Source organism: Oryctolagus cuniculus, chromosome 7, assembly GCF_964237555.1.
Source record: "Oryctolagus cuniculus chromosome 7, mOryCun1.1, whole genome shotgun sequence".
Classification (NCBI taxonomy): Eukaryota; Metazoa; Chordata; class Mammalia; order Lagomorpha; family Leporidae; genus Oryctolagus; species Oryctolagus cuniculus.
In genome coordinates, this window is record NC_091438.1 from 1,999,997 (window position 1) to 2,020,105 (window position 20,109).

The window sequence follows — 20,109 nt, forward strand, 5'->3', positions numbered from 1 at the left end:
GGCGCCGCTAGGCGGAGGATTAGCCTAGTGAGCTGCGGCGCCGGCCCAAGATGCAAGCATCTTAACCGCTGGGCAGATGCCTACCTCCTGTGTGGGAATTTAAAGTGAGACCTTGCCCTGAGGACTGTGTTTTCCAGAGTATGCATCTAGAAATTCAGAACAGAATGGGGTTATCAACAATTAGGAAACCCAGATAGTTCATCCTAAGAAGATACGCCACTCTGAAAAGCTACCTTTGCTGATGGACTCAATGAGAACTGCTTTCGCTCTGGGCTTGGCCAGGCCTCTGTTCTGCTTTACCCTGCATTGACCAGTACAGGGTTTGTTCTTGGATGTGCTTTTCTGCCAGTCTTGGTTTAAGGAAGAGGAATAGCTGGAAAATAATAGTTAGCATCAAGCCTGAACCTGAGTGGAAGACTGACTCTTTACCTTGAAGAACTCAATGAGAACATCTTTATTTTCCAACCAAATGATGTTAGGAAGGTATTTGTCAGGAGTAGGGGGTGGGATTGCCATTGGAAAGTTATTCAGTGCTTTTATTTTTGTAAGAAGGACCTAAAAACAAGCAATCAAAATAATAGTGATTAGATTCTGTAACAGCAAGGGGCACAACTTCTGTTGTGCAAATTTAACCTTGATTTTTGACTTGTACTTCTCTCACCCTATACAAAATATCCTCTTACCCTTTTTGTCCCTATTCTCTCCTTATTACTATTTTCAGTGATTTATTCACTATAGTGAACCCATCATCTTAATAATCCAATTAACACTGTATCTACATTGTTATAATCTAAAATTTTCTAAAATTCATAGTTGATTGCTACATGATTAATACCACGTTCTCTCAGTTTCTTACAAGTGTGTGGTGTACTTCACTAACTTCTCCTAATTTTGGAGGATATGGCCTAGAGGCCTCTAAGGAGCCCTTCTCTGGCTTCTCTGGAGAGGTAATGAAAATCACTTTGTCTCCCTTATTCCCACGGCAGCGCCTACATCTCCTCATTGGGGAACTCATTACATTGCAGTACTGTCCTTACTTACATGCCTCCCCCTCCTTATTCTGCAACTTGGTGGTTGGATGAATCAATGACTAAATGAAAGAACAAGGGGGAGTCCAAGGACTTTGGAGTCAGCGTTGTATTCCTTCAGTGTCCCAACCACCTTAGCATCAGGGCACTTAGTCAGAATCTAACCTCCATTTATTGAATTGATTGAATAGACTTTCCTATCTCCTTAGACCTGGGTTAGAGAATTATAGCCTTTAGCTGACAACTAGGCAAAATTCACAGGCATTCAATAGGTAACTGTTGAATGACTGATTTATGTATTACCATCCTAAACAAACCTATATTAAAGAAGTAAGTCTCTCTCTTCATAAGAGCTATTATTTACTTATGTTAACTAAGGAGCCTCAAACATTTGATTGTTTCATATTGTCTTCAAAGCGATGAATGAACAATAAATAGAATAGAAAGCACAACATGCTTAGAGCTGTAACTTGAAGAATAATGTAAAGTAACTCTTCCTTCCCTCGACAGAGATTAAGGAGAAGCTATTATCCATGTGTAGTCCTTTCCTGTGATGTTATAGAGACTAAAGAGATAGGACCTTAAAGGAGAAAGCGGACCTATCCCATGTCTACTTCAGTTATTGGAGTCAGGGAGAGGGAACCACGCCATGTAACGATCGGTGTAGAGTGGATGGCGGTCCTCGGCTGGGGGCTGGCAGTGCCAAGGAAGCACGCATAGCATCCGGAACAGCACAGCAGTGAGCAGCACACACGGATCAGGGAACCAGAGCTTCCACTTTCACTATATGCTAGAATCAGAGCCCAGGATGGCAGGAGAAAGAACACAAGTATTTCACAGACATCCCAGGTTGTGTATGTGATCGAGTGGCGGGATGTCACGTGGCTTTCTCCCCGACACACTCCTAAATTTTGGCCAATACATTTATAATTTATCACAAGCTCATTTATTAGTCAACCAATTTGGGCATTTCCACGGTTCCTACCTCTCAGAACTGCCCCCTCTCCGACTCCCACTAAAACACACACACACACACAAACACACTCACACAGGTCCATCCCTTCTCCACATACACACACACACACACACACAGGTTGGTCCCTTCACACACACACACACAGTTAGTCCCTTCTCCACACACACACACAGAGGTTGGTCCCTTCTCCACACACACACACACACACACAGATTGGTCCCTTCTCCACACACACACACACACACAGGTTGGTCCCTTCACACACACACACACACAGTTAGTCCCTTCTCCACACACACACACACAGGTTGGTCCCTTCACACACACACACACACACACACACAGTTAGTCCCTTCTCCACACACACACACAGGTTGGTCCCTTCACACACACACACACACACACACACACACAGGTTGGTCCCTTCACCACACACACACACACACACACACACAGGTTGGTCCCTTCACACACACACACACACACACACACAGGTTGGTCCCTTCACCACACACACACACACAGAGGTTGGTCCCTTCTCCACACACACACACACACACACACACACAGGTTGGTCCCTTCTCCACACACACACACACGCACAGGTTGGTCCCTTCCTCACAATGCTAATATTATGAGTCTCCCTCTCTCTTGCAGAGTTACTGAGATGGGGCAGTACATGTTCCATACTGGACAGAGAAACAGGAAAATCTAATTAATGAGTGCAGAGAGGGAGCCAATCTGAGATTCGACATTGGGCAATTGCTATGGTTTGGATGTGGTTAAATGCCTCCCCCAGAGCTTTGTGTGTTGAAATTTAATCCCCATCCTGAGGAATTAAGAGGGTGGAATTTGAATCCAATTGTAGTGCTTAGAGGTGGGGCCTTTGGGAGTGGATGAGGATTAAGGTCATTAGGGTGGAGCCCATGATTGGATTAGTGACAGCATAAAACAAAAAGGGAAAAAGACCAGAAGAGACACACACATATGCCCCATCCCTTGCCATGTGATGGCCTCACTACGTTAGCACTCTGCTAACAAATGACCATTACCAGACATGGGCCCTAGACCTTGTACCTCCAGAAATATGAGCCACTATTACCTTCTCCTTAAAACCTACCCAAGTCTGTAAAACGTGTTCATAGCAACGGAACAAAAACAAAAGCAGCAACCGTGATAGGAAGCAGGAGTCTGGAGAGCTCTCTCTAGGTCTTTGTCCAAGCCATTTCCTGACGTAATGTGGCCTGTACGTGGGCTCTGCAAGACTTATGTGTCTTTTTAATAAGTCCCCCAACCATATTTCTTTATTAAACTTTGCTCGGTCGGTGCCGTGGCTCACTAGGCTAATCCTCCCCCTGCAGCGCTGGCACCCCAGGTTCTAGTCCCGATCAGGGCGCCGGTTCTGTCCCAGTTGCTCCTCTTCCAGTCCAGCTCTCTGCTGTGGCCCGGGAGGGCAGCAGAGGATGGCCCACATGCTTGGGTCCCTGCACCCACATAGGAGACCAGGAGGAAGCACCCGGCTCCTGGCTTCGGATTGGCACAGCACCAGCCGTAGCGGCCATTTGGGGAGTCAGAAGGAAGACCTTTCTCTCTGTCTCTCACTGTCTATAACTCTACCTGTCAAATAAAAAAAATTTCTTCAATTGTTCTCTGTTGATCGCATAGTTTTTTTATTATTTTTTTTTTATTTTTTTGACAGGCAGAGTTAGACGGTGGGCGAGAGAGAGACAGAAAGGTCTTCCTTTTTCCGTTGGTTCACCACCCAATGGCTGCTACGGCCGGCGCTCTGTGGCCGGCGCACCGTGCCAATCCAAAGCCAAGAGCCAGGTGCTTCTTCATGGTCTCCCATGCGGGTGCAGGGCCCAAGGACTTGGGCCATCCTCCACTGCACTCCCTGGCCACAGCAGAGAGCTGGCCTGGAAGAGGGGCAACCGGGATAGAATCCGGTGCCCCTACCGGGACTAGAACTAGGGGTGCCGGCGCCACAGGCAGGGGATTAGCCTATTGAGCCGCAGCGCCAGCCGATTGCATAGTTTTGACTAATGGAATGCACCAGATAATATTGGCATTGGTGGCCACTGGCATTAATAAAGACTACAGGCAGTTAATTAGACTAATTAATTAATTAGAGAAATTAGACTGCTGGTAAACTGTTCTTTTCCAATCTCCCTCACTCATTACACTTTGTTAAACTTACAGTGCAGGTTTGGGTGTTGTGCTGATGGAATCAGGCAAAATGGGAAGTTACTTTATTACCTTATTCATCTCGATACCCTCGTGTTTATCGATAATGCCTCTTGACCAAAGAAAGGTGAGATTCTTCAGAGCCTTAGCAATCACATTCCGAATTGCCTGCTTAGTCTTCAAAGCAATGACAACATCACGACCTTCATGCTCTATGAGTCCTAAAGCAAATAAAAGTAAGTAGGCAACCAGTACAATAACCACAATAACAACTAAGAGTTGTATAGTTAGTTCATAATTTCCAAAGTACTTATACAACTTCCTTTTCATGCTAGCTGCACCTTGAACTTGTAAGGCCAGTGGAACTAGAATTATTTTCATTTCCATTTTATGGATGTGAGAATTGAAAACAGGCTTTCTCCCACCAGCTAAGAGAAAAATCACTTTCTCTCCCTTGATTCCATGGCATGTCCTACATATCTCTATGGTAGAAGTAATTTCATTATAGAAGTTTTTATTTAGCTGTCTCATCCTCATACTACGTGATTTTCGTTGGCTGGATGAATAAGTAACTAAATGAAAGGGTGAGAGTGTCCCTGGACTTCGGCAAGTGGGTCTGAGATTAAGCTGCAAACACTTCCCATTTTAGTAAACACACAGTCACAGTCTGGACCGTGAGTCAAGGTGAAAGCTGCCGTCTGTTTTTTAAACAGTTTTTTAAATCCCAACTGTGAGCAAAATGCATCACAAATGGAAAGCATTTGCTCACCCATTTTTTTTTTTTAGCTGAAATGAATTGGAACAAGAGTCAGGACAGGAATCAGAGGAAGGTTCAGAGGATACAGGGCCCCTCCGGTAATGTGGGGAATTCCTTACCCTAGCTGGGAGAGCAGCCTGGGCTAGTAAGCAAGTTTGACAATGAAGGAGACATACAGAATTGTGTTGATTAGTCAGAAGAGCAGGCTGTGGTGTCAAGGCCACTTAGAAAGTCAAGCGGCCTGAGTTGTCTGTGACCACTCTCCGGAGTCCGGGGAAAACAAACATGTCCCCTGTGAGTGTTTGATGCTTTGCATATAAAAACTCCTAGCGCAAGATAGGAGTGGAACTCCCTTCTCCCTCCTGGCTGTATTCACTAGCGTCTCGTCTCTTTTCCAACAAACTCTTTTTGCTAAAATCACCTTCTCATGTGTTCATCTGGTTAATAATTTCGTTGCAGACAGAGCAAGTGCCCAGGGTTCATCTCAGCTGTAACAAGCTGACCAGTCAAGTTAAGGATAGCATTGATCGACACTGTGGGTTTCAGTGCCAGATACACCTGGCTTAGGGACCTGGCTCACTCCTCACCAGCTATAAAGCCCCAGGCAAGTTAGCTTCTCTAAGCCTCAGCTTCATCACCTGTAAAATGAAGCTGATAATCACATTTGCCTTGTAAGAGTAATTATAAGGAATTAAATGAAGAAGTGCCTACGAAGCACTTGACAGTTCCTGGTGTAATAACCATTCAATACCAGTTGCAGTAACCATATGGAAAAAGGCTCTCTCTTTCACAGGACTTTGCGTGAGAACGTTGTCATATTCCATACTTGTCTAAAACATCATGTACAGCAGCAGTTCACAGGCCTCTACTCCCTAAAAGCACAGAAATACAGGTCTGCCAATATGTAAACTGTGACGACAAGTCCTGGGTTCTCTCAGTGCCAAATCAGCCTGACCTGTTGTCACCAACTTCCATGCTTGTTCGTTAGACCTCGTTCTTTCCACTTTGACTGGGAAAGCAGGATCCCCGGCAATCTACGTGGCATTTTACAACGTGATGATACATACAAAGTGACTTCACTTTATTCCTTTTCTGATAATGCCCACTTACCAATGACATAGGTATGCTGGGCCCTCAACCAGATACCTAGCTTGGAGTGAAAGCCTGGCCCATCACTCCCGTAGTAGGAGAGCAGATCCGGGAAGCTTTCCATTCAATCCTTGGCCTTCTGTTTGAAGTAGAGTAGCTAGGTGCGCGAGATATAACATCCCTTACAGCCTACCTCCCAGGAGATGTTGGAAAAAAACCCTTTGTCTAGGGTAATCTTCACATCTTTTTCCTTAAATCTTAAGAAACCCGACCTTGCCACCTTAACTCTGTCCATACTCCTCCCGTCCTGTTCCTGCTTCTGTGTTCCCATAGCGACTAACAGGCCTCCTCCAACTTTCTCCAGTTATCTACTGACACGCTCATACACTCCATCAGACTCTGCATTTTTTAACCATTCCTGTATACCCATCTTTGTTTTCCCAAATATGGTCCATTGTATGTGTTCACTAAATGATTGCTGATTGAATGAATTGAGTGAGCGAATGAGTGAACGAAAGCAAGAACTTGTATTTCTTTGGTTAAATTATAAGATAGCAAGGTGTGATTTCTAGAAATTAGATACTCCACCTACCTAGTTCTTTCACAGCATCTCGTTTGTTGGTTTCCAAAATTTCATATAATTTCTGTAAGAAATAAAAAATTCTGTGAATTTTTTTTTATCACATCTGTTGCATTTCAGACCCTAAATACCCTAAATTCTAAGGGGGGGGGGAAGGGGAGAAATATGCTAGAGGAAATCTCACTTAGTTTAATTTAGGAGAGCTACTTGGCTCAATTCTGCTATTTCCCCCGTACTCATACTCAAATTGCAATGAATATTGTGCAGTGAACAGTCTGCATAACTACTGTGTCTAACAGTTCTCAGAAAAGATTACCATGTACTGCACTGTACACCCAGAGGAATTCTCATAGGAAGATCCTGAAACGGGGTGAACCAGCTGAGCAGCTATCGAGGAACCAGACTTTTGAGAGCACAAAAACAAGTGGAATAATGAAAAAATCCAGTGCCAATTAGTTGATGCTTCCTTCTGATAATTCCTTGTGTAACTGAAGAAATAACTCCATTGCAGGGCTAATTTCTGTTCAATCGATTACATGACATATTTGTCAAATTCCTCCTACAACCCAGGCAGTATTCTTCATAAAGCTTACTCTTAAATTACTCTTTCTGGAACGTGTGCTTGGCCACACCAATAGCTCTAGGACAAGCAACTGACTGTTCCCTGGGTTAGCAAGTAAGATGTCTGAAACTCTGCACCCAAATCATGTATGATATAGTGCTATTTACTGGAAACAGCTGGCTTGTTATCTAAAGTTTAAGCAAACTCAAGTTTTTGTTGGTTTGGTTTGGTTTAGAAGAAAATCAGATGTAATAAATCCCTCTTTTGAATATCAGAATGTAGTATATAATTTTTATTAAGTTGCTTTTTCTCACTTAATAACATTGAATCAGTATTGAGAAGATGCCAAATTATTAGCCTGCTCTAACATACTGTAGTCCAGCCCTGCTTGAATAGGCGCATACATAGAGCTGGCCGCACATCCTACAAAACCGGACTTACAGCCACATGGTAAGACGCTCTGGGATGACCATGCACAAGAGAACATGGGAACTGATTCCTACGAACAGTATAAGCGTAGGAGCATGAACACGTACTCACTTCTCTAAAGGAAAGCTGCCACAGGCCAGTTTTCAGACCCCCACCACTTTCAGAATAACTAACATCTCAAAAACCCGATTCAACTATTTTTGAAGACTCTATCACAAATTCCAAAAGGATGTCAGGCATTTACCCTAGAAGTTAAGATGCCTGGGTTCCATATCAAAGTACTTGGATTCTACACTCAGCACAACTCCAGACTCCGATTTCCTGCCAGTGCAGATCGTGGGAGGCAGGGATGACGGCTCAGGTACCTGAGTTCCTACCACTTACGGGGGAGACCTGGAGTGAGTTCTCAGCTCCTTGCTTCAGCTTGATCCAGTTCTAACCACTGTCAGCATTTGGGAGCGGAACAGCAGAGGAGCATTCTCTCACTCATTAGCTTGCTCGCTCTCTCTCTCTCTCTCTGCTAAGAGTCTGAGATAGCTCATTCTCATCACGCAAAAAAGGCTCCTGAAGACATAACCTCCAACCCATCCATGGCTTTATGTGTACACACACAGCATCACTATTATCTAGGGTTTAAAATCACCATCAGATTAAAAATCAGGAATCTCGTTCGGGCTGAGCAAAAATTCCTTTCAATTATTGATACTGTTTAGTTTAGATCTCATCTATACACATTGTAAAATGCAGGAGAAAACCATGATGTAAGGAGTTATTGAAGAAGCATTTCAAAATGGAACTAAGAGATCGTTAGGGGATTAGCATTTAGACACATCACAAGCTGCTGCCTGGGATATGAACTCTTGAACTGGACCAAGTTTAACAAGAGCCATCGGTAGCCTTTAATGAATGCTATACCCACAACTGTCACAAATGAACTTTACATTGAGAGATGGCCATCTGGGGACTGAACCAGCAGATGGAAGATCTGTTTCCTTCTCTGTGTCTCCCTCTCTCTGTCACTCTTCCTTTCAAATAAACAAAATAAGTCTTTAAATTGATTGAAAAAAATGAAATCATAATCAAAATAACCAACCACTGGGAAGAAAAAACAGAATGAAATACAGGAATGTGGGACACAAATAAGAGAACAAACCCCAATGAAGTATAAGGAGAGTCAAGATAATATACTAATTTTTTAAATAAAAGAAAAAAAATTGCTCTATAAAGAAACAATCCAATGTTTTAAGATCAAAAAGTATTTGTCAAAAAAAAAGTAAAGGTAGTTAACAGCAGAATGAATACAGTTCCAGACTGAATTAGCAACCTGGAAGATCAAGTTGAGGGAATCTCACAGCAAAGGGCAAAGAGTTAAAAGCTATGAGAAAAATAAATAAATAAAAGTTATGAGAAAAGTTAACAAATACTAAGTCAGAAATTCCAAAATTTGTTTAAAAGGGTGGCAAAAGGAGAAAACACAACAAAAGAGACAAAATGAAGAAATAATACAAGAAAGATGGTCATCTGCAGAGTAGACGCTGACAAGTGCTGCATGGATAACTTATTTTTAATCTCATCTAGACATATCCCAATGAGATTTAAGAACTCCAAAGATAAAGAGAAAATCCTAAAAGCCTCCAAAGAGAGAAAAAAAACACCTGCAAAATCAAAAGTGAAATTAGACTTTGATGAAAAATGCTGAAGACAGAATGACAATATCTTCCAGTTCTGAACAAAAAAACATGGTTTTTGAGAGTCAAAGTATTAATTACAAGAACAAAATAAAAGCAATTTTGGACATATAAGCCCATGAAGAGGTGATACACATAGTCTAGCATAATGCAATGGAAAGTTGTAAACAGAGGTTCACATGGGATTCAGGGAAGAGTGGCTAAGGAATATGATTAAGCGAAGACAGAAAAGGTACTTCTTAATCCATTTACTTTTTTCTTTACAAGAATCTCAGGCTGTAAACTTTTAATGACATTGGGTCATTTTCCCTTTGTCAGAGGTGAGTCAAATGATAGGTTATACATTGAATATATATATATAGTCATAAAAAAGGATTTTTTGTTTTTCCATGTATAGTCATTTATTAAAAGGAGTGAAGATTTAATTATATTTACAAAACAGAATATGCAAATATTATAAACCTTTTCCCTGATAAAATAATAGCTCCAAAAGGTTTAAACAGAGAGAAAAAGAAATGTACCCGCATGGGAGACTGGAAGCCTGCTCTCTGCTATTGCCTGGGGAAGCAGTAGAAGATGGCCCAAGTCCTTGGGCCCCTGCACCCACGTGGGAGACCTGGAAGAAGCTCCTGTCTCCTGGCTCCTGGCTTTGGCCTGGCCCAGCCATGACCATTGCAGCCATTTGGGGAGTGAACCAGCAAATGAAGATTCCTCTCTCTCTCTCTCTCTCTCTCTCTCTGCCTCTGCCTCTCCTTCTCTGTAGCTCTGACTTGCAAACAAAAAATATTAAGTACAGATACATATTTTGAAATAATTGTGGAAGCAGTAGAGTAATTTGATACAGGAATGATTACTAGAAACTGTATCTGGGTAATGGTAAAGAGATGGGGAGAATACTTATACTTACTTTATTATGTATTTCCACATTGTAAATTATGAGTAATATTTTTAAAAAATTATTTATTTACTTATTTGAAAGGCAGAGTGAAAGAGAAAGAGAGAGGGAGATACACACACACACACACACACAAACACAATTTTCCATCTGCTGGTTTATAATGGCCAGGGCTGTATCAGCCTGAAACCCAGAGCCAGGAATTCCATCCTGATCTCCCACGTGGGTGGCAGGAGCCAAACACTAGGGCCATCTTCTGCTGCCTTCCTATTAGCAGGCAGCTGAATCAGAAGCACACCAGCCAGGACTCCAACAGGCACTCTGATATGGGATGTCAGCATAGCAGGCGGCAGCTTAACCCACTGTGCCACGCCATCCACTATGAGCATTTTTTGCTTTTTCTATGTTCTTGCCTATATGTACAGTTATAATAGACCTTACAATTTAGACCATGTGGAGCCATTGAATATTCTTCATCAGAAAATAGATGTGAAATTTAAAATGGCACACTTAGAAATATCACTAAATTGCCAAGAGTGGCCTGGAGAGGATGACTGCACCAGACAGCCCAGTTAGGAAATCACTCACTCGACCTCCAAACTCCCATTTGGTGCTTATTGGATACTGCCTGGACATGTGCAGGGGCTTGAGTCATAAATAAGTCATACTACCTACCACTCCGCGGTGCCAGGACTTAAAATTTTCTATTCCTTTCCACTTAAGATCTATCTTCTCTATCTTCTTTGAAGCCTTGTTCAAGTCTCAGCTCCAGAATAAAGCCTTTTCCAAGTGTCCTATCTTTCAGAGAGTGTTACAGAGACAAGTGGAGTCTCCTCTTTATTCTGCACTCAGAAAATGAATCAGGTATGTTCTGCTATGAAGATAATGAGTTCTGTGATAATAACTGAAATGTAAAGACCAGAAACCTCTCTGCAATACCTTGTGTAGCCTGATAAACAACCAAATCCCCTTCAGCTGGTGGAATGTGTCTGTCCGGGAGAAATGGCCTTAAAAGAAATTAATGCACCCAAGTGTGTTGGTGTGTTTTCCCCAAACGGCTGGCGCTTGCTTCTCACCTGGTATATAGATTCGCGGCCAGAAATTTGTTTTACTAGAAGTTTGGCATCTTCCTGACTTTTGACATATCCTTTTGTAATATTATACATCAGACTGAGGCGCTTCTTGACCTGCACTTCTGCTATCTTTATCAGCACTGGTATTATTACCTGAAATAATAGGGAGTGAAAAAGACTTTAAATTTGATGAGGACAAGTACCTTCCAGGGCAGAGGTTCTCTCCAGCCTAGCAGAAGCAGAATCCTGAAACTCTTAGAGAAGCAAACGCAGGGCCTCAGCTGAGAGCCACAGAGCCGGACACTCTGGGTGGGGCCCAGCAAACAGTGTTCCAACAAGTCCTCCAGGCGACCCCCTGCATACTCAAGTCTGAAATCCGCCTTCTCAAAAAGGTAAAAGTGGATGCATAACTGCTGGTAGCTGTCAGGGATGTACAGGGTAAGTTTGCTGCTCTGCGTTTTCCTTCATTCTTGGTACCCGAGATTTCAGGCGGCAGGAGCCTGGGTCACGCTGACCTAACAGAAGGCATCATCTCTGGCCGCAGTTTCACCACTTGTAAGAGGAGGCACTTAGGGATATGTGCGGTCTTTGTTAGCACTCAACTTGACTGATCATACACTGAGGCAAGCTGTTACAGGGACTTCAGAGTGAGATTTTAAATGTAAACATCCCTGGAGTCAAGCACCAGTTCCCCTGGCCACAGGCTCAGTGAACGTGATCAGTAACTTAGTGACTTTGAGGCCTCAGTTTGCTCTTGTGTGAAAAGGGGATAATCCTAAATACTAGAACCCCAGTGGTGCTGCTCCACAACTCACAGTCACACAGATGGGGCCTCCCATTGGGACAGATGGCCAGGGACTGAGTGAAAATGCAGAAAAGATGGAAAAAAATAGCATCCTAGTGAAGGGATTAGAAGGGCAGAGAGAGATTCTTTGAGCCTTTTTTTGATTATGAAACTTTGGGCGAAGTGTATGATATTAAAGAAGTTTTCATTTTCCACTGACACCCACAGAGCTGTCCCCTGTGACAACTGAAGGCCTCCAGTATTCTTCCAAGCTTTCTAATGCAGATTTATTTCCTTTTTTTTTTTTAAGATTTATTTACTTATTTGAAAGGCAGAGTTACAGAGAGGCACAGGCAGAGGCAGAGAGGAAGAAAGCGGTCTTCCATCCTCTGGTTCACTCCCCAATTGGCCACAACAGCCGGAGCTGGGCTCATATGAAGCCAGGAGCCAGGAGCTTCTTCCGGGTCTCCCATGCGGGTGCAGGGGCCCAAGCACTTGGGCCATCTTCTACTGCTTTCCCAGGCCACAGCAGAGAGCTGGATGGGAAGTGGGGCAGCCAGGACTTGAACTGGCACCCATATGGGATCTGGCACTGCAGGCAGTGGCTTTACCTGCTACACCACAGTACCGGCCCTGATTTGTTTCTTTTGAAAGCCAAATTGTGCTGAGATTGGCTCTCAAGGCACCTAACTTTATATAGCAATGACATTTACCACACATGACTGTTGTAATAATTTAACTAAACAATATATGTAAAGTGCTTTGCACAGTTCCTGAAAAACAAGAAGTGCTCAGTAAAAAAGCTAACCATCATGGGACAGCAGGAACGCACACATCCCATATCCAGTGCCTTGGTTAAAGTCCTCTTCTGATTCTGGCTTACTGCTAATGCACACCCTGTAAGGCCGCGGGTGCTAGCTAAGTTCTTAGATCCCTGACACCCACATGAGAGACCCAGATTGAGTTCATGGCTCCTGGCGTCAGCCTGGCCCAGCTCACTGGCGCTGGCTGTTGTAATACGCATTTAGGGATGTACCAGCAGATGGGTGATCTCTCACTCCTCTCTCTTCTCTCTCCCTGCCTTTCAAATAAAAATAAATAAGCAGGGGCCGGTGTTGTGGCGTAGTGGGTAATGCCACTGCTTGCAGTGCAGGCATCCCATATGGGTGCCGGTTTGAGTCCCGGCTGCTCCACTTCCGATCCAGCTCTCTGCTATCGCCTGGGAAAGCAGAAGAAGATGTCCTAAGTCCTTGGGCTCTTGCACCCAAATGGGAGACCCGGAAGAAGCTCCTGACTCCTGGCTTCGGATCAGCGCAGCTCTGGCTGTTGCAGCCAATTGGGGAGTAAACCAGAGGATGGAAGACCTTTCTCTCTCTGCCTCTCCTTCTCTCTCTGTGTAACTCTGCCTTTCAAATAAACAAACCTTTAAAAAAATAAATAAGCAAACAGATAATTTTAAAGCTAGCCATCATAACATATTAAACCGTGAGTACATTTCATTGAGATTTGATATTTGTCAGAAAATGTTAGACAGAAGGGGCAACTGCAGGCCATACCCTAAATGAACTAGATTTCCACGATAATGTATCTTGAAGTCTTCATTTCATTTTAAATACTTTTGACAAAGTATTACCTCTAAGGTAATTATTTTACATTCTTCTGCATCAGATCTCTGCATAAAAGCTGATTATCTAAGAAACGTCCACCTTTCATTTCAAGTCATAACCTCAAGTCCACATCCTGACTCCTAGAGTAGTTTGTATTGTGGTACAGTTACATCCTACACTGGCACTTCATGCTAAACACTTAGAGAACAAAAATCATATAGAATAAAACTCTCCCCTGTGCAGTAATTCTTACAAACACTAAAAGTACATAACGCTAATATAGAATAAAGGAAAGAACAGAAAAGAAAATTTACAAAAACAGTTGCCCATTCAAACAATTCTACCTTAAAAATAACTTTAAGAAAAAGATAACAATTAATGGGCAGGTGTTTGGTGCAGTGTTTTTAGGAAGTTGGTTGAGAATGCCTGCATCAGATATCAGGCTGTTCAAGTTCTGGCTACTCCAGTTTCCATGCAGCTTCCTGCTAATGCTCACTCTGAGAGGCAGCAGGTTATGGTTCAAGTAATTGGGTTCCTGCCACCTACACTGAGAGCTGGACTGGGTTCCTGGCCCCTGGGTTTGGTCTGGTCCAGCCCTGGATGTTTGGGGCATTTGGTGAGTGAACAAGCAAATGGAAGATCTCCCTCCTCCCTACCCTGTGTGTGTGTGTGTGTGTGTGTGTGTCTTTCAAATAAAATGAAAAAAAAAATTTAAGCAAATATCTGGGTCCCTGCCACCCATGTGGACGACTCAGACTGGCCCAGCTCTCTGCTACTGTGGACTTTTGAGTGAACCAACAGATAGACAATTTCCCTTCTCTCTCTCTCTCTCTCTCTCTCTCTCTCTCTCGATGTGTGGGTATGTGTGTGTCTTTAAAATACAATGAAAATAAATATTAAATGCCTTTTAAAAACAAAGATAATTTTCTCAGAAAATGGGAACTAGGGGGAAGACTTTTATGTATCTATTTAGCCATCAGGGCTTACAGGCTTTTTTTAATGTTAACTTAATATAACTTCAACATATACTAGTAGACTTATTTCATATAATAAGAACTAAGTAAGAAATGGGATTTTGATTCTGTACGGTTTTTGTCTTATAAGCTGAGTTTGCTGTGAAGTGATCAAGTTAGATGTAATTGCATTATAATACAAACCACTATAGGGTTCAGAATATATAATGAGACTTATTTAATATAATAAGAATTAAACAGCAGGAAAACAGACTGGCAAATAAAGCCACCTGAAGCTCCTATTTTAAAAGCATGTAATCAGATATTGCAGATCATCTGGAAAGACAGAAAGGAGGCATAAGAGTTGAGACTGAAAGTATAAAAGTCGACCTTTAAATCAAACCCAAAGACACAGAAAGAAGAAATAGTAATCACTGTGAAGATTGAAGGCCACACGCAAATTAACTTCCATAGACCAAATACAGTGTGAGTATGAGGCTGCAGAGAACATATTTTTGTTTCTGCACAATTCAGCTATGAACACATTTTACTTTTTTCTGGGGCTCCCTGCTCCTAGTGGCACCAAGATTTTTTCCCATTTCTTGACTAGGTCCTGTTCTAGAGTCATAGGTTACATCAGTGACCAAAGCCAACATCCCTATCTCATGTTGAATGCATACAGCATATGGAGAACAGGTGGTAAGGACGATGGGAAGAGACATAAAGCAGAGCAGGTGGAGAGGAAGCAGGCGGGTGGGAGGAGAACTGGGAATGCAAAGGTGGACTGCTATGTCACAGTGGTCAGGGAAGACCTCTTTGACACGGTGAGACTGGCACACTGACTCGAAGGAGGTGGGGGTGTGAGCCCAGCAGGCATCAGGTGAGTGTTCAACTTTTCTTAACTCATTTAACAATGAAGAACACAATCCCAATATTTAAAACTCTGAAGTCTTACCTTGAAGATAGGTAGAAATCTAATTATTCTTAAAAATCCTATCATTACTGTAAACTGAATAAGAAGCAAATTGTCTGGTCTCAGTCTGACAAAGTATATACAAATTATATCTGCAATTCCAACAACTATGATGAGGAATTCCAGAATATTCCAATGTTGTTTAAAATATTTCTTTTTCATAATTATTATCTGTTTAGAAAACAAACAGAATATGTTATTTAATAGCACCTGAACAGTGACATGGGAGGGGATATTTTAAAATTAACATTGAAGTCCTAACTACAAATGAGCCATATTCTGAAAGTAAGTTGTGCTTTAAGTTACTCATTTGGGATCCCCAAAAGATTCTTTTCAATCTCCAACATCAAAAAATATATAATGTTATTCAATATATATCATGTATAATAAAGCTGGAATGCCCAAAAACAAGCATTGGAATACAGCAGTAAACAGGTTCATTATGGGGCCGGCGTCCTGGCTCACTTGGCTAATCCTCTGCCTGTGGCGCCGGCATCCCATATGGGCGCCAGATTCTAGTCCCGGGTGCTCCTCTTCCAGTCCAGCTCTCTGCTGTGGCCCGGGAAGGCAGTGGAGGATGGCCCAAGTGCTTGGGCCCTGCACCCCATGGGAGACCAGGAGAAGCACCTGGCTGCTGGCTTCGGATCGGCGCAGCACCAGCCATAGCGGCCATTTGGGGAGTGAACCAACGGAAAGAAGACCTTTCTCTCTGTCTCTCTCTCTCACTGTCTAACTCTGCCTATTAAAAAAAAAACAAACCAGGTTCATTATAATACCACTAATAACAAAGGATGAAAATAGCAGTACTAATAAATCATCTTTGAAGCATTGGTCCTGAGAGGTGTTCTCACAGCACAACCAGGACCCTGCAAACCAATTTGTTTCCACTCAGTTACTTGTATCTTGCATCACTGCAGAAAACACCTGAGGGCAACCTCCATGTCTGGGTTTTCAATTCTCTTCCACCTGACACTTGAGCTGCACTCTACTCTTACCGATATTTACCTGATGTCCAAACTATGACTATGATATTCCGATTTCGCTTTTAAACTCAGAAAATTCAAAAAGGCTACCAACATTCCAGTATCTCATCAATTATCATGGCAAATGACTTCTGGTATCAAGTTGTCCCAATAATAGTAATCAAAATGCATTAAAACTATCTAAATAAATCTTTTGACAGGATACATTTCTACCTAAACAGTACCTTCAGTGAAGACTCTAATATATATAAAAACATATAATAGTAGTTTAATGACATCAGTGCTGATACATTTAACTCTCTTGCCATTGGCCACAGATGTATTATTAGAGGGTACATATACATTAATGTTACAATATGTCCTGCATATTCAAATTCTTCCGAAAATACAATGTGATATACAAAAATCAGGAATTTATTACTCCTGAAAAAAATAAGATCAAATAAAATGTCAGTCCACACTTAAAAGTATAACAATTAAATAGTTGAACATCTGTTTAAACATACTATTAAAATTCATCTGACGAAGACTGTGTATAATACAAAACAACAGATAAGCAAAAGTCAAAAATCATTTTCTATACATAAAAGTCATGATGGAAAAGGATAAAAATATTACTCATTAATCTGTATCATAAATAGGGAGCACTTTTTAAAAGCAAGGCTGTGTACATAGGAAACCATGCAAAGACTGATCAGTCAGGGAGCTGGCACTGTGGCACAGCAGGTTAAACCACTGCTTGCAATTCCAGTATCCCATATCAGAGTGCCAGGTCTAGTCCTGACTGCTCTGCTTCCCATCCTTCCATGGAGGAGATAAACAGAGATAGGTCTAGTCCACCAGTTAGATTTGTCTCATCCTTACTCCCAGAAGAAAATGCAAGCAGCCCAGTATACATCGATCCTAGGACGCAGCAACTTCAAACTTGAAGGATTATAACATCAACATCCTTTTCTTCTTGCTGTTCACTCTCTAACGTGGATGTCAATGAAGCTGCTAAAACAGAATGCAGGAAGAGAAGCAGCACTCCATTCACCTAACAATCTGTAAGAGTCAGCCATAATACTCGTCTATGTTTAACAAGGAAAATCAGGGCAATCTATTCTGACAACGTAGAAATGGCAATATTTTAAGAATATTGCTATGAAAGTTTCACAATACTTACCCAGGTAGAAAATATGGTGTCCTTTCTTTGTGATATTCCAAGTAGGTTAACATGTTTTTAAACTTCATAAGCCAACTTCTAGCTCTTACATAAGTTGAAACATCATAAATACTCATGAATCTAACAGAGAAAAATATACATAGGCATTATAATAAAAAATCAAGTGCTACACTTTGGTAAATATAAAAGAGGAATTTATAATAGATATACATTTGATAAGAACTAAATAGTCTCAGTCAGTACCAAGCCTCAGCATCCACCTAGCAGCCACCATGGTCACACTTCCAGCGGGAGACTTCTGCTGTGCCTGTTCCTGGAGCCATTCCTGACCTGAGATGGACCATAACTAAAGCTTTTCCAGACGAGTTCTCTGGGGTTCAAAATCAAACTTCCATTCGTAATGTCTTGCCTAACGCAATGTCCTACCCTTCCCAAACTTCATCCCAGGGACAGGTGAGAAAGCGCCCATGCAGATTACCAGGTGGTTGAAAAGTTAACCATCAGGCCGGCATTGCGGCTCACTAGGCTAATCCTCCGCCCGTGGCGCCGGCACCCTGGGTTCTAGTCCCAGTCGGGGCACCGGATTCTGTCCTGGTTGCCCCTCTTCCAGGCCAGCTCTCTGCTGTGGCCCGGGAGTGCAGTGGAGGATGGCCCAAGTGCTTGGGCCCTGCACCCCATGGGAGACCAGGAGAAGCACCTGGCTCCTGCCATCGGATCAGCGTGGTGCGCCGACCGCAACACGCCAGCCGCGGCGGCCATTGAGGGTGAACCAACGTCAAAGGAAGACCTTTCTCTCTGTCTCTCTCTCTCACTGTCCACTCTGCCTGTCAAAAATAAAAGGAAGGAAGGAAGGAAGGAAGGAAGGAAGGAAGGAAGGAAGGAAGGAAGGAAGGAAGGAAGGAAGGAAGAAAGAAAAAAGAAAAGTTAACCATCAGCCAGCAAATATCTCCCATCGCTGCTGCCCCGGTGACTGTGGCTACATGTTGATACATCCCCAAGGCACCGGACTTTTTCCACCCACTTCATTGCACCTATTAGCATCAGCAGTTGGGTCAATCACTTCAGAGCCAGCTGCACCCCAGAGAGCAGCCTGATGACAGGCTCCAATCTTCTGCACCTCCTCTATCCAGTAATTTAGTGAATACAATAGAAAGACAAAATAATTATAATAGAAATTGAAGTTACCTGATTACATCATAAGTAATATAGGACACTGAATAATATACGTTCTCTTATCTGATCACATTGCAATTAGAACGTCCTCCAGAATCCACTAATTTCACCAAGATTATAAAACTGCAGGAGTGGGGGATGTGGAAAAGTAAAATACAAAGTAGATGGCTGGCTGGCTGGCTGGCTGGATGCATCGACAGACGGATGTGGGTAAGTGAAATAATAGATTGATAAATGCGGGGATTGCATGCTCAGTTGGTCCATTCGTTATCACATATCTTTCACTTTGGGAAACACCCATTACAGAAGAGTTACACTTACTTTCCTTGGATGGGACAGTAGCTTTTCGTTGCACCAATTAATATCCGGGCCGCCTCTGTTCCAAGGATCCCATCATTACACTGTTTTTCAAAGCTACTCTAAATGTACAGTTTTAAATGAAAAATACAAAGGATTAAAACACAAATGGATGACCTCTTTTAACCTTTACACTTTTATTATTGAACTGAATATGTGAAAATATATTGTTACCAAAAGAATTCTATAGCAGGAAATAAATTTCATTTAATTCAAATATTTAATGTATGATTATTTTTTACAAAGCATGGTACTGGATATTATAGATACAAAGGTTCCTAGGATCAAGAAGCTCAGAGTTTGGGGCCAGCACAGCATAGCAGGTAAAGCCACAGTCAAGAGTACTGGCATCCCATAGGGGTGCCAGTTCAAGTCTCAGCTGCTCTACTTCCCATCCAGCTCCCTGCTAGTGGCCCGGGAAAGCAAAAGAAGATAGCTCAAGTGCTTGAGCCCCTGCACCTGTGAGGGAGACCCTGAAAAAGCTCCTGGCTCCTGGCTTCAGCTTGGCCCAGTCATAGCTGTTGTGGCCATTTGGGGAGTGAACCAGCAGATGGAAGCTCGCTCTCTCTCTCTCTCTTTCTCTAGCTCTCTCTCGATAACTCTGCCTTTCAAATAAATAGAATAAATCTTTTAAAAAAGAAGCAGCATCTCAAAAGCTACCAAACTAAAAGCATTTTCTTCATTAATGCCAAACATCATCAGTAGCATCATGTTTCTACAGCACACAGAGAGTGGAAAGTATTCACTCAAATGTGACTAAGCATCTCTGCACACAAGGGCTTCTCAGAAGAGAAAGATGGCCTGGATTCTTGCATCACTTCCTCCTCAAAATAGGAGAAAAGTTACCTTTGGG

The 20,109-nt window shown here is 42.5% G+C and overlaps 1 protein-coding gene across 8 annotated transcripts in view; it reads right to left on the minus strand.

The window, feature by feature from the left end:
* The window catches only part of SLC9C2 (solute carrier family 9 member C2 (putative)), an 85,987-nt gene that overhangs the window by 23,524 nt on the left and 42,354 nt on the right, over window positions 1-20,109 (minus strand). For 6 of the 8 annotated variants that reach the window (XM_051856934.2, XM_051856937.2, XM_017345618.3 and 3 more), the window contains 8 exons: window positions 19,221-19,318; window positions 17,727-17,846; window positions 16,786-16,984; window positions 15,561-15,749; window positions 11,265-11,414; window positions 6,627-6,678; window positions 4,261-4,409; window positions 430-555 (listed from right to left, as the gene is read on the minus strand). In XM_051856934.2, the coding sequence (XP_051712894.1) occupies window positions 430-555; window positions 4,261-4,409; window positions 6,627-6,678; window positions 11,265-11,414; window positions 15,561-15,749; window positions 16,786-16,984; window positions 17,727-17,846; window positions 19,221-19,318 (1,083 nt within the window). The remainder of the gene's footprint in view (window positions 1-429; window positions 556-4,260; window positions 4,410-6,626; window positions 6,679-11,264; window positions 11,415-15,560; window positions 15,750-16,785; window positions 16,985-17,726; window positions 17,847-19,220; window positions 19,319-20,109) is intronic. The other 2 variants (XM_070077131.1, XM_051856935.2) reach the window with 1 other exon arrangement.